Genomic DNA, 15794 nt, shown 5'->3' with positions numbered 1-15794 from the left:
ATATAATCAAGTTCGGGCGTAGTAGAAAGCAGCCTACTATATCCATCACGTGACTGATTATTATTTGAAGTGGCAACTGCCTCGTACCGTTCCCGCCAGAACGCAAATCGACCAATCACAGCCCCTAATAAAGTCACATGATAGTGTTTTTCTAATGCTTCTGTGGAGCCTACTTTCAACTATAAATAGACTAAATTATCCCCGCCAAATCGTCGCGCCCCAGATTGCCTAGATCTGGCCACCGGCCACACACGCGTAACACAGCAGCAACCAGTTTCCAGCGACAACATCAACACCATCGTACAACTACGACTACCAGCATCGTCGCCAGCAGCAACACGACACTATGACTACTAGCATCGTCCCCACCAGCATCAACATGACTTCTACGTACACAAGCTACCAACAGCTAACCAAACTACCGTGGCACTTCTCTCTTCGATTCTGTTTGTGTGATTCATCTTCACCACGATAAATAACAGCCAAGAGCCCAGCCTGCGAAGAACATCTGTACTCAAGAACCCGGCTTGGCATGGAAGCCCTAACATCACAACTAGTGATCGCTCTGCCCCACACGCCTTAACTTCTCATACAGACACTTACCACTGTGTACTCTAAGAACTGGTACCTTAAATCCTTATACGTGTTACTGACTCATATTCAATACTGTGTATCTCTCGTACCCACATACATGTATCACTCGCACACACTATTTTCTTTACATGACAGCCTGTCTTTTATTGTGTTTTATTATGTCGCATTCACACTCACACACAGACATACATTTTAATGCTACAATAAATATTACTGTTATTCATCTCATACGGTTGTGTTCTATCGTCTTCATTACTGGCATTTACGAATTCTCTATGTTATCGAAGTATAACATATTTATATCATTTGATATATTTTGTGTTCGACCGTGTGACGCGTTTAATAAAGGAGCCCTGTTTTCCATTCGTCACCATTTCTCCTTTTGGGTTCGCACGGTCGTTCTTACATATATATATATATATATATATATACACTGTATTGGTGTACCGCAAGCAACATAGTTACGGTCTAGTACAGAGAGATAACAGGGTAACATCATTAGTTGAAGAGGTTGGGAAGGTATCTATAGTAAAATCATAGAATGAGCTCACTACATATCTATCTATCTATCTCTCATAAAACTGTGAGACCTTGGAAATTTCTGTATTATCCCAAGAGGTTTTGGGGGAAGTTTTGAAAGATTTTTTAAGCTTTTGAACTTTTAAAATTGAAAAAAAAATTATCTGAAAAATAAAACCTTCTAGAATTTTTAAACGAGGATTTCCAAGGGTCTCCTCTCAGTTCATATAATCTATAAATACCTCACCCTTTCACACTGCCTTAGCTTATCATTTTTCACTTTTAACTTTCGTTTCTCCATCCCTAATTGTTAATTTCTCAATTGTCACTTTCTTCTGCCCGTTCATTCCTTTTATCAGGTAACTTAACTCATACCCATACTAACTTCTCTTAGCTTAGCAGCTTGTTTCTTTCTGACACTACACTTTGCTCCCTGCCTTTCACCTTCCCAGCCTCTCCTACTAATGGCATTACTCTGTTGTCTCTCTGTACTACATACATGCATACTGTTATAAGTACTACAATTCTTGTTAAATACAGCTATCCAGAATTTCCTGATTGATCTATGGCAACTATCAGACAGAAATTAAATGCTATATCGCAGCAGTGGAAGGAAAATTCAAACCAAGATGTAACAACCACCTTTCAAATTTTAGGCACTGTTATAAAAGACATTCAACGGATCTTTTGGTTTTAATTTGGAGGTTTAAAGATAAAGGGACAAGCTACAACATCAAATGGAAAATCCTCTCCAAAGCCAGATCCTATATCAACAGGTCAAAAAGATGTTCAGTATGTTCTCTTGAAAAACTATATCTCTCAAAGAACCTGTGAGCCTCCAATGATTACATAAATTTCAGGAATGAGTGTTTTTTTGTTTTTGTATGTCCACAATTTAAGAAATACATGTAGGTGGAATTTAAAATTGAACAGTCAGACACAGTGAATCATGAACATCTTGTTTGTCTTTTGAAATGGTATTGTAACGTTGGTTATCTCCTTTGTGTTTTTCTTTTTGTCTTCTTCCTTGAACAGTGTCCCTTATTCAAATGTCATCTGCTTTAAAAAGCAACTGGCAAACAGCCTTGTTATCAGCTTGAAAAATGGTGAAATAAATTAATGTTTCAATCAGGAAACCCTAGACAACAGTATTTAACAAGAAAGATGAACAAAACACAAAAAAAAAACAAAACAACGGGAGGACATGGTACATGTAAAGTATTAGTAAACGCTCAGGCAAGGAAAGAAAGATAGTTTAACGTTCAAGCAATACTCTTCCTTCAGAAACAGAGGAAAGTCCAATCGAAAGAAAGATGGAGGAAGAAAATTGCCAATGATTCATATGTGGTTACATATATATATATATATATATATATATATATATATATATGTATAGCAAAAAAGGGAGTGGTGTTTCCATGCAGGAAAAAATATAGGAAAATGTGTTGTTGAAAATGCACTTAAATTTCAAAAGCTTGTAAATGTTTAAAATACATTTATTAACATATATACCAAACTAGTTTCAACAATATTTTTTGTTTATCAATGGTAAAAGTTTAAAATTAGAAAAATATTGTTAAAAGTTTCAATGTTGACAAATCAAAATCTTTCAATGTTGATAAATTATCATGTTCAAAACAGAAGGTGTAAGTTTGAAATTAAAACTGTATATTATATTGTTAGAATGTACAAGGTTCATTAATTTCAGTGGTGGTTGACAAGTCGTACTGAAAAAAACAAGTGTGAGAATTAAAATAGTAAAAAAAAGGGAATTTGGTTTATGGTTTCTCAGATCTTCTTTAAACAGTCACTTTCACTTGTAATGGTATGTTTAGGGATAGATGTATTTATAAATTTCACTCTGCCAGAAATTTGGAAGTGATATGCTGCATATTGGCATTCATACTGGAATCTTCAATACAAACATATCAGAATTTGGGTTTCTATCTGAGGACATGTACCAAGAGTGATAATAAACACACAGTCAGTCAGCGTCATGATGTTTGGAGTGATCACTAGTGATGGCAACGATATGCCTCCATTCTCTTTCCCACATAGCCTCCTACTCAACATGGAGGCTTACATAAAGTGCCTGGAGGAGATAGTGGTGCACTGGGTCAATAAGGTGATTGCTGGAAACCCTATATCTGACAACAGGACTCTGTATCATGCCACACAAGCAGAACCAATCACGGCTGTGAGACAATTTATGTGACCACATCACCCCTAATATCTGGTCACCTAACTCCCCAGACTGCAACCCTCTTGATTATTGTATGTGGGTTGCAGCTGAACTGAAGATGAAATGAAGGCAATGATTATGGCAGCATTCTGAAATCGTCTGGAGGCCGTTGATGAAGCCAATGGCTATATATATAATATACATATATGTGTATGACTGGCACCCATGCTAACCTCTCTTTCATTGGACACTAAACTCTGCTTGTGAAGACCTGTTGGGGCAAGTGAAATCGAAGTCATAATTGAACCATACTCAATGACTGGCACCTGCACCAGTGAAGCACTAACAGCACTGTCCGAGCGTGTTCATTGCCAGAGCAGCTGTCTGGCTTCTGTGCTAGTGGCCTGTAAATAGCACCATTTGAGCATAATCATTACCAGCGTTGCCTTCTAGCACTTTAGCTGGTGGCACGTTAGAAAATCATTCAAGCGAGGTTGTTGCCAGTGCCACTGGACTGGCTCCCGTGTAGGTGGCATGTAAAAACATGTATTTCAGCATGGCCGTTGCCAGTACCGTGTGACTGGCCCTCGTGCTGGTGGCACGTAAAAGCACCCACTACACTCTCAGAGTGGTTGGTGTTAGGAAGGGCATCCAGCTGTAGAAACTCTGCCAGATCAGATTGGAGCCTGGTGCAGCCTTCTGGCTTGCCAGTCCTCAATCAAATCGTCCAACCCATGCTAGCATGGAAAGTGGACGTTAAACGATGATGATGATGATATATATATATATATATATATATATATATATATATATATATTGAAAGTTTTTATAAAAAATTATTTAATACAGTTTCTAAGTATAAAGGGGATATTAAAAAAAAATTATAAAATCTTTCATCGGGATATAACTAACCTTTTTGGGGAAAAACAATTTTCCTAGTGTATGAGTGCTTTTGATTAACCTTTATATACATGAGGCTGAAAAGATCATAGGCGGAGAATGAAGGAGTGATGCTAGAGCTGTGAAATCTTGTGTGCATTAATTTCAGTCTGTCTTATTAATAGCTGCATTGTTTTTTTTCCATGGCAACTGATATTTGAATGTTCAGAGAATACTTCAAAATTAGCTAGTAGCAACTTCTCTTGAAAGTAGACAAAATTTGGTATTGTGGTATTATCAAGTACCTACAGAAAAAGGGTTCAGTCCTGAAGGGCATTCATGCTGACATGGTTGCTATATTATGAGGTAATGCTCCAGCTTTGTCAACAGTGCAAAAGTAGGTAGCTGGATTTAGGAGAGGAAGGGAGAGTCATGAAGATGACTCAAGATCTGGACATCTTGTAACTTCCACCATTGAGGAAAACATTGATTGTATTCACCATATGATGATGGATGACAGACGATTGGCTATAAATCAAATAGCCAATGCTATTAGTATATCCCATGTGGAAGTTGAGAATATTCTGCACAATGAACTTGGCATGACGAATGTTTCTGCTCAGTGGGTGCCACATCTTCTGACACCTGGTCAAACGTGCACCAGAGGAAAATTTGGCATTGTTTCTGGCAAATCTAGCTGGTTTCCTTGAAAATTTCCCAACCTATGATGAGTGTTGGGTTGATCACTTTAAAACAGAGAGAAGGATGCAATCCATATAATGGAAACACCCCTCCTCACCTTCTTCAAAGAAGGCCAAGATTGTTTTATCTGTTGGCTTCAGTTTTTTGGGATGCAAAAAGTATTGTGTTCATTGACAATCTTAACAAAGACTACAACATCAATGGAGAGTGCTACACCAACTTGCTGAAGCAGTTATCAAAACCAAACAGCCATGAAATCTGATGGAAGGGGTCTTGTTTCACTAGGAGAATGTTCCAGCATGTAAGTTTTTGGTTTCAACGGTTGCTATGTATGACTGTGGCTTTGAACTAGTTAATCATTCTCCTAATTTGGTCCCATCTGACAATCATCTGTTTCCCAACATCATCATCGTTTAACATCTGCTTTCCATGCTGGCATAGGTTGGATGGTTTGACTGAGGGCTGGCAAGCCAGAAGGCTGCACCAGGCTCCAATCTGATCTGGCAAAGTTTCTACAGCTGGATGCCCTTCCTAATGCCAACATGAAAAAAACTTGGCTGAGAACCAATATTACAGTAATGATGATGTCATTTCTAGTGTTGATGACTTTTTTGAGCAACAGAATGAAAACATCTTTACCAATAAGATTCAAGCACTGATGGAAGAAGTGTGTGGGTCGTAAAGGGGACTATGTTGAAAAGAACATTAATGTATGTGGGTTTACTGTAAAGACCAAGCATAAGATTGTGTATCCCAACTTGGAATCAGTAAGAAGACCAGTACTACACAACAATAATGACCTTCCTATTCCAATACCATCAGAAAATGACCCTCAGATGTCTGATGAAGATGTATTTCCTGAATAAAATACTACTGCTGTGGAAGACACCGAAGTGGATGCAGATTTTACGATTGAAAATGAAGACGTACCACAGAAATTTTCTCAAGGAGAGTTAAATGATTTAGAGACTTGTCATTGTCAAGGGATAAAGCTGAACTATTAACATTTCGTCTACAAGAAAAGTGTCTGCTTAAGAAAGATGTTTGTATTACTCATTTGTGGAAGAGAAATAGGGATCTGACTTCATGCGTCTCTGTTGATGGTCCACTTTGTTTCAATAATAACACTGATGTGTTATTTCACTGTTTGTTCCAAGAGCATGTTCCAGCTGAATGGCGCATATTCATTGATTCATCTAAGAGAAGCCTCAAGGCAGTACTACTACACAATGGCAATAAGAAACCATTCATTCCCATAGGACATTCAGTGCACATGAAGGAGTGTTATGAAAACATGCAAGTACTCCTCAATGCCATAAAGTATACAAACTACAGCTGGAAAATATGTGGAGACTTGAAGGTGATTGGAATGTTGATGGGAATGCAATCTGCTTTTTATGCCTATGGGACAGTCATGCAACTAACAAGCACTATGTGCAATCAGAGTGGCCTTTGCAAAAATCATATGAGCTGGGAGTTTCTAGTGTCCTGAGTAAGCCACTTTTAAACCCAGAAAATGTTCTTCTTCCCCCTCTTCACATAAAGCTTGGCCTCATGAAACAATTCGTAAAGACACTTGTCAGGAAAAGCTCAAAAGATTTTGAATATGTGAAGGCTAAATTTCCAAAAATCACCAAGGCAAAACTGAAGGAGGGTGTATTCATAGGTCTGCAGATAAAAGAACTCCTGAAGGACAACCACTTCCTCACAGCACTGAATGAGACTGAACTTAAAGCCTAGGAATCCTTCAAATGACTCTGTGAAAATTTCCTAGGCAACAAGAGATCTCTAGAGTTTAGAAATGTTTCATTTTGTTGACCAGTGTAATTGGATAATATCTTGCATTCATGTTGATCCAGTAGTGATAAACAAAGTATGATAAATTAATCTCACTTCTGCTTTCATATTTTGCTTGTTACCCTTCACAGTTTTCCTACTGAAAAACTACAACAATCCTTGTACAATCCTTTATTTAAAAACAGTCATCATTTGAGCACTATCTGACTATTTGCTTACCAAACTAAATGCACTTTTATCCACAGTCTCCTACTAGAAAAGAATTCACATTTAGAATTTTATGTTATATAGAATTAAATATTTCAGAAAATACAGATCCACACATATAAAATGCTGGGACAATTTACACTAAAGCCAATTATGCTAACTCAAAGTATATAGCAAAATCTACAATTGCACTTAACAAACTCAAAATGAAATTTTAAAAAATCACAAAATACCTTTTTTACCCATAGGAATATTTTTGGGCATCTACAACACCAATAACAATAAGAACCGCAATGATAATACTGATGTAATTCTTTTGCTTAGTTTTATCACCTGCTGAAGATTTTTTTGTAATGTTTGGTGTTGATATTGTTGATTGTGAAAAGCCAACCACAAAAGATTCCATTGTGTACAAATCTGATGTTGCAGCAGATGGATTATTGCCTGCAAAGACACCAATGAAATGTAAAACTTTGTATTATAAACTTTGAGTGGAAAATATGGAAATGTAGGGTACCAGATTGTTGCATTTATGAGAGAAATGATTGGATAATGTACTGAAAATAGTGTATAAAGGCAAAATGAAGACAAGGGACAAGTGAATTGAGTAGTTTAATTAAGAGTAGCTTGTACACAAGTTAAAAGGGGTGGGTACTGTTGCAGTGGTATTAGAAGTCTGTGGTAGATGACTTGAAGAGGATGACTAAGATAGACTAATGATGTGAAGAAGTATTGTGGATATGAACTATGGTAGGCTAACAGTCAGTTGTTGGTAAATGGGGTAAAAGGTTGTGGAAAGGTATTATAGTGAGGATGTATGGAAGGTTAACAGTGGTTAGAAAACTAATGAAGCAGAGAGCTGTGGAAAGGTAAAGTGGTAAGGAACTACAGTAGACAACAGTGGGTAGATGCAGGCCTAAATTTAAACCTTGCAGGGTCCCATGGCACTTCAAGCTTGGTAGGCTCCTCATACACAACAATTAAAATCCATGACAAATCACCAAACTTACATCTCAACACCCATCAATTGTGTGCAAATGAAATTGCCTAGTTAGCATATTAAAAATTTAAATGTATCTGTCAATGCAAAATTTATCATCTAAACTAAGTACAGAAGTTTTACTATTTTACCACTACATACTGCTACAATACCTGCAAAAATTCTTTCTTTCAACACTTTGCATCTGGAAAATCTTTAATGATTTCCTTAAATTGTATCATTTAGAACATTGCTCTCTGCATCCAAAAGGTACAGAGCCTTTAGTCTTTCATGTGTTATTGTTGTTCTCAGATAATTCTTAATCAGCCCCAATTTACTAAATAACCTCTTTCCTGAACAACTAGTGACCATCAAAATCAAATATATTCCAAGAGCTACATCAACACTTGGAAAGTTTTCAGTAAGTCTTTCATCATGAATTAAAAGTTCCAGTTGAGACGGAGTGAAACAGGGCGTGAGCTTACAAATTATAAGGCTGCAAATTATAATTTTATCCATATACACATTATTAAATCAGAGAGAAATGGTGATAAGTTTCTTAACTTCAGTTCCTATCTCTGCATCAGGTAAATTACATAAGGTGGTTATGACTTTGAACTCATCATGCAATGATTGATAGGCTGTTCTGAGTTTTTGTAAGGCAATAGACAATTGATCTAAAATAACATTGAAAGTCCTACATCTGAATTTTTCCAAAGAATAAATTAGACCAACCATTTTATTCATATCAACTTCAACTCCTTGAAATGCTTTATTTGTACTGTTAAAACATACAAGAATTAAATTTCAGATTCTAGCCATCAAAGCAGTTTCAAGACAATCCATTTTGTTGGCCGATCTTTGAACTTCATATCTTGTTTCAGGTGTTTGTTCCAAATCATCTTCAATATATCTGAATGTATTTTGAATGCAATTAATTATATGCATCAATGAAAGGCTTTAGTAGCTTCAGCTCTTGCTGAACAATGAGTCTCTGACAAGGACTTAACATTGGTGCTCTATAACTTCTTTCTAGAGAGTGCTTTGATTAAATTTGTCCAACTGTGTGTTCACACATAAAAAAAAAAGGTTATAACCTTTATAAAATAGTTAACAGCTTTGAAACAGTAAGAAGCAGTAGCTTGTCAAAAAAAAATTCAACAAATGAGCAGCACAGGGAACAAAAACTAGCTGCACTCTTTTCCCTTAAGTCTGGCTTGCGTTCCAGTGTAGTAATTTGACGTATCACTGGATTTGTCACAGGACTACTTCTGTAGTTTTCAAATTTATATCCTATTTAAAAAAAAATTCTAACAAAGATATAGCCAGTACTTCAGTTTTTTGAGAACCAGTCTGCAGAAAAGTCAAAAACTTTCTGTTGACTCCCCAGAAATAGTATAACAAGCTGTTTAACTTGAGCCTGGTCTGGTGCTGAATCTACAAAAACTGAGAAATATATGGTAGTTTTAAGTTCTGCTATTATATGATTTATGTATTTTGCCATCAACAGAATGTTTTCTTTGTAGATGGTAGGTGATAAGTATGACTGCTTACCACTTCCAGCATGGTCAAATGCTTTCAAGTAACCCATCAGGAATGTATGGAATTCCATATTTCCTTAAAAAAATCCCATTTTGCTAAGATTGTATGATCTCTTCACTACCTCTAAATGCCAGGCCTTTCTTGGCTAGAAAAACTGACACAGCCACACCAGCACCTCAGCTTTGTTTGTGTGTTTCCATTTTCTCCTCTCCTTTTTTCCAGTCATTAAATCTATCCTTGCTATAAAAACAGTTACATCTGCTTGATATCAATGTATAGTAAAAGCAATAAAATGCATCGCTTGATGGGCTGTACAGGAGCCACTTTCTCAAATGCTGTTCATTTTTTTCATGAACAGAAAACCACATGGCTGGATCTAGATCTCAAAATAGCACTTCACTAGCTATGTCTATAGGAGGCAATGATACTTCATCATCAATATTTTGAGATGATATATTACTCCTAATTTCTGCAGATGTATTTGGGAGTGCAGTAACTTTCTCAAAAGGGACATCTGTTTCTGATTCTTCATCAGCTTCCAAGTTTTCCTTCTTCAAAGCAAAGAAAAATTCTGTAGGGCAGTGTGTCTTTGCCAATACAGCAGCATTTTTTTCACTTCTTTCTGAGAATATTTTGGATCACAATTAAGGCACGTTGTTGTTTGTTATTGATGATCCTTGAACTTATTTTTTTTGTTTTGACATTTTTCCAATTTTTAAAATTCACCAATTTATAACTAGGAATAACAACTAATGTTTGACAGAGATAGTTGAAAATTAGTGGTCTGGACTGGGTAATAAGCTTGCATTTTAATTGAGTAAACTGTTGTTACTAAAGTGGAGAAAAAGTGTTATTTTTAAGAAGTGGTTATATGTTTGCATATTGGAGGAGGCCCTCTTCACGCAAGGTTACTCGGAAATGGTGGGGGCTTGTTTGTACAGAAGACTCATCACCTGTTGCAGGGGTGGGGGCTGAAATATTGAGGATGTTTGAGACAATTACCCCTTCTGCCCCACTATAAATCCAGCTATAGGTGGATGGATAACGAAACAGAGGGCTATAAAAGACTATGATACAAGGGCATGACCACTTTGGTCCAAGGGATCTTGGACCACTTTGGTTTGTTTTTAAGGAAAATTTTAAGGAGTTGACATGAATTGCAGGAGCACCCAATTTAGGATAACATGTTAAGTATGATTTAACACACACACACACACACACACACACACACACACACAAACATTTGAAGAAAGTTGGAAATAACCAAAAAATTTTTTAAAAAAGAGATTAAATATTTAGATAAAGGAAATTTAAAAACAATTTTCAATAGAATTTATAAAATTTATGAAATTATTCCCTCACATTTAACTTCTTTAGTTCGTTCAGTACTGAATATGTTGTCCATAGTAAAACTGCATTTCAGATTCCCAGAATGAGGTTTTAATGTAGCACTGAATGTGTAAGTTTTTCCATCAAGACAATTTTCTGTTTTGTTTGAACTAAATTTTTGTAGATCCTAAAAGAGAGAGAGAGATGGGGAGAGAGAGAAAGAAAGTGAAGGAGAGAGAATAACTTTTAAAAACTTCATTATAAAGCATCATGGAGTGCATTTATTTTACCACATTTATTTCTCAATTCATTTTTCATTAAATTACTTGACTTGTTAGCATAATTGATACAATATTATTAAGATACTCTGACAAGAACTCATTATGGCACATGAAAGGCTTGCATGGATGATTTACTCGAGTGACAACCGGTGTTGGTGTGTTTACGTCCCCATAACTTAATGGTTCAGCAAAAGAGACTGATAGAATCATTTTTTCATTTTATCATTTTATCTAGTTTCAGCTCATGAGCTGTGGCCATGCTGGGGCACCACCATTTATAAGTACTAGGCTTACAAAGAATAAGTCTTGGAGCCAATTTGTTTGACTAAAGGCGATGCTCCAGCATGGCCACATTCAAATGACTGAAACAAATAAAAGAATGATATAGTCTAAGGGAAGGGCATAGACATAGAGTAGTAATTACAGTCTGAAGTTGATAGAACAGGCATTAAATACAGTTCTAAACATATGATACTTTTATTCCAGAAACCATCTTCTTCTGCAGCTAAGTGTCATTACACAAAATTTGATGAGTTTGTCAAAGTTTAGCCTTTATTAACTAAAAGGACTTGGAGATATTCTGAAATTTGAGTTTGACATTTTAGTTTCATTCCATTATACTGAAACACAAATATGACACAAATCAAGGAAACACACACAACATCCTTACCATTCCTAAACAACACAGGAGTGGCTGTGTGGTAAGTAGCTTGCTTACCAACCACATGGTCCCGGGTTCAGGCCCACTGTGTGGCACCTTGGGCAAGTGTCTTCTACTATAGCCTCAGGCCAACCAAAGCCTTGTGAGTGGATTTGGTAGATGGAAACTGGAAGAAGCCTGTCATATATGTATATATATATATGTGTGTGTATATGTTTGTCCCCCCAGCATCACTTGACAACTGATGCTAGTGTGTTTACATCCCTGTAATTTAGCAGTTCGGCAAAAGAGACCGATAGAATAAGTACTAGGCTTGCAAAGAATAAGCTCTGGGGTCGATTTGCTCGACTATAAAGGTGGTGCTCCAGCATAGCCACAGTCAAATGACTGAAACAACTAAAAGAGTAAGAGTAACATACCACAAAGCTTTTGCACATTCTCTATGAATTTTAGGTTATACTGTCTCTTAGAACCTCTCATTGTGGTTTGCACAAATACCAGATAACCAAGACTGCAACACTGAAACTGTTTCCTTTTAAGGATCATGAAGTACTGAAGTAGAACTAAAAAATTATAAAACTTATATAAGGCTCAAGTCCTAGAGAAATACAGATTGAATTATAGATGTTATTACACCCAAAGACTGCAATCCAATATGATTGCAATAGTTATTACGGTAATAGACCAACTTGGAATTCTATACGATGTCACTAGATCTACTAGGAATAGCAACCCACTGTACTTCAGATAACATCGTTATCACCTTGAAGTAGAAATGAACACAATGGATGATGTAGTTGTAGGCACAGTGTTTGACTGCTATTTCTAATGGCATTTTCTTCAACCAGCTTATTCTTCATGGCGTTCTATTTCTTATTATCGTCTAAAGATGAGTCCTTTTCCTTTGCCTCAATTTCATGGAGATGCTAAGATGTGGTTTTCACAATTGGAATCCTTTTTCTTTTCCTCAAATATTCATTTGGCTCAGAGCAAACTCCACATTGCACTCACAGGCATCCCTTCTCCTCTCACACTCTCAGCCCATGATATGATAACCCCACTTGACACAACATATGAACCCTTCAAAACAGAGGTTCCCAGATGCAACTCTCCTTCTGCCAAAAGTAAATTTCGCATGTTCTTGCGGGACGAGCATCTTGGGGACTAAACCCCACCAAGTTTTTGTGAAAGACCAAGGAATTGACTTATAGTTCATATGAGGGTCAATCATTCGTCAAACAGTTATTTTTTTTTCAAGGATGCTTTCTAATGTCTAATCAATTTTAGCACCCATAATGGAACATACCACCATTGAACAACTTGCTGCCTCCACAGACAGGATTCTGGAATTCTCTGGCACACTGTCATAACGTTGTCACAGTAGCTTCTTCATCTTCCTCGTGAGCTTACACTTCTTCTGCTCCGGACAACATACAATCCTCCGAAACCTTACGGCCTATTAGGGAACTGACCCGTCAAGTTTCATGCATGTGTAGGAACTGTCCTTCTTCACGGAATTATTCTACAGGGAGAACCAGACGTCACTCTTCCACATGCAGGTGCATGCTTCCTGCTCCACCCCTTTGCTGGTATTATAGGAAATTCAAAGACCTGGCCGAAATGTGTACACAGCTCTGCTCTTACTCTTCTCAGGGAAACTAAGCAGGGAGGCACTGGGCACGACAGTTGTCCCCCATTGATTCACCTAACCATGCAGTTTTTATCCGAAATGTTATTTCTTCAAAGTCCTTTATGGTGGGCACAGGAGTCAGTGTGAGTGTCTGGTCTTGTAAGATTACTTCTACCAATCCTGGTCTTTCTGACATCTTTCTCTATGCAGTGAATCACCTTGCCATTAAAACCTATGGACAAATCGCTCTTACTCTGGATTTGTCACTCCATAGAGATTTCAAGTGGATCTTTGTCATTGCGGACCTGCCCTACCCCATCCTTGAAGCTGACTTCATACATCACTATTCTCTCCTTGTGGACGTTAGAGGACACCGGCTTCTTGATGATACTACCTCACTTGCTGTCTCAGAAAAGGATTCTTATGTCCCTGTTGTGAGCCCTTCTTTCTTTGTGGCTGCTTCGGGTGACCCTTACCACCAGTTACTCGCTTCATTTCCAGAGTTGACTGATTTGTCATTTCATCTGTTGAATCAAGCCCATTTCATGAGACATTTCCTCACGACTAAGGGACCTCTTGTTTTTTCCCGACTGCGCCTTTTGTCTCCAGAGAAGCTCCAGATTGCCTGGGCTGAATTCAAGCACATGCTCTAGCTGGGCCTTATTCGTTCCTCTATGAGCCAGTGGGCAGCACCTTTACACATGGCCAGGAAGAATGAAGCTGATTTTGGACTGATTGGAGATTTTAGATGCCTTAACACTGTCACTATTCCAGATAGCTATCTGCTACCAAATGTGCAGGATTTTTCATCTGCTCTGCATGGCTGTAAGGGTTTTTCTAAAATCGACTTGGTACACGTATACCATCAAATCCCTGTCAACCCTGATGACATTCTAATGACAGCCGTCACCTCACCTTTTGGAGCATTTGAGTTCCTGTCTATGTCGTTTGGTATTCGTAATGTGGCCAGCACATTCCAAAGGTTTATTGATGAGGTTGTTCATGGATTAGATTTTGTCTTTGCATACATTGATGACCTTCTAATCACCAGTAGTAGTCCGAACCAGCACCTCCAACACTTAACCCAACTGTTCAAGCGTCTGCATTCTTATGATGTGAAGATCAATCCAGCTAAGTGTGTATTTAGTTCTACCAGCTTGGAATCCTTGGGGCATCTTATTGACGCTGATAGTTTTTATCTGCTTCCCTCTAAAGTGGAAGCCATCAAACACTTGTCTCTTCCTGTTTCTTTAAAACAGCTCAGAAATTTTATTGGTTTAATTAATCATTATCGTTGCTTCATTCCTAACTGTGAGGAGAAGTTGCTTCCCTTGACCCAGCTTTTGAAACATCAATGCAAGAAAGATACCACAATTACACTGTCTCATACAGTCATCCAAGTTTTTGAATCTGTCAAAGCTGAGCTTGCTCAAGCATCCTTCCTCGCTCAACCTGTTGCTGATGCAAAATTGTCTCTTACTGTACATGCATCTGCTTTAGCAGCAATCTGTCAACAGCCGAATCCAGCCACCGGCTTTCTTTTCTTGCAAGTTGAAAGCTGCTGAAGTGAGGTACCGTGTATTTGGTAAGGAACTCTTAGCAATTTATCTTGTGGTGAAGTATTTCTCTCACCTTCTCAAAGGTAGAGATTTCACAATTTTTACTGACCACAAACTGCTAACGTTCACTCTTTTTGCCAAAATGGACCAGTACTCGCCCAGAGAAGCAAGGCATTTGGACTACATATCACAGTTCACTAGTGACATTCGCCACATCACTGGCACCGACAACATCCCTGCTGATGCCTTATCTCACCTGCCTGTCGGTGCTTTGTCAACTCCTGCTTCGATTGATTTGGTTGCTACGGCTACTGACCAACCTTCCTTGGACTCTCTGGACATCTCTTCAGCACAGTTTTGCTGCTGCAAGTTTGAACACCTGCCTCTGCCTTTCTCTGAAGGAACCATTCTCTGCGATGTTTCTACCGGGTCACCCCGACCCTTTGTTCCTGAACATCACTGTTGTGCTGTTTTTGAAGCACTGAATTCACTGTCACACCCAGGCATTGTGGCCACAGTAAAGCTTATCTCAGCCCACTTTTTCTGGCCAAATATGCATCGGTCTATTACTGCTTGGTCACGTACCTGTCTACCATGTCAGTGTTCCAAGGTGCATCATCATGTGCGACCACCCCTTGGGCACTTTCACCCGGTTCTGTCACACATACATTATTTACATTTGACAGATATTTGTCCTCATCTTGTTTGTTGTTAACACAATGTTTTGGCTGATATACCCTCCAGCCTTCATCAGGTGTCTTGGGGAAATTTCAAACCAGGGTTCTCATTCCTAAGGTATTTTTCGATGTTATTATTATTATTATTATTATTATTATTATTATTATTATTATTATTATTATATTATTCAGGTCACTGCCTGGAATTGAACTTGGGATCTTGGGGTTAGTAGCCTGCGCTCTTAACCACTATGCC

The 15794-nt window shown here is 37.9% G+C and overlaps 1 protein-coding gene across 2 annotated transcripts in view; it reads right to left on the bottom strand.

Moving 5' to 3' along the window:
- Positions 1–2640: 2640 nt before the first annotated feature.
- The window catches only part of LOC106876058 (uncharacterized), a 40667-nt gene continuing 27513 nt past the window's right edge, over positions 2641–15794 (bottom strand). For both annotated transcript variants that reach the window (XM_014924461.2, XM_052968358.1), the window contains 3 exons: positions 10764–10917; positions 7114–7324; positions 2641–2840 (listed from right to left, as the gene is read on the bottom strand). In XM_014924461.2, the coding sequence (XP_014779947.1) occupies positions 7119–7324; positions 10764–10917 (360 nt within the window). In that variant the 3' untranslated portion in view covers positions 2641–2840; positions 7114–7118. The remainder of the gene's footprint in view (positions 2841–7113; positions 7325–10763; positions 10918–15794) is intronic.

Source organism: Octopus bimaculoides, chromosome 5 (genome assembly GCF_001194135.2).
Source record: "Octopus bimaculoides isolate UCB-OBI-ISO-001 chromosome 5, ASM119413v2, whole genome shotgun sequence".
Lineage (NCBI taxonomy): Eukaryota > Metazoa > Mollusca > Cephalopoda > Octopoda > Octopodidae > Octopus > Octopus bimaculoides.
This window is presented reverse-complemented; position numbering and strand designations above follow the sequence as displayed.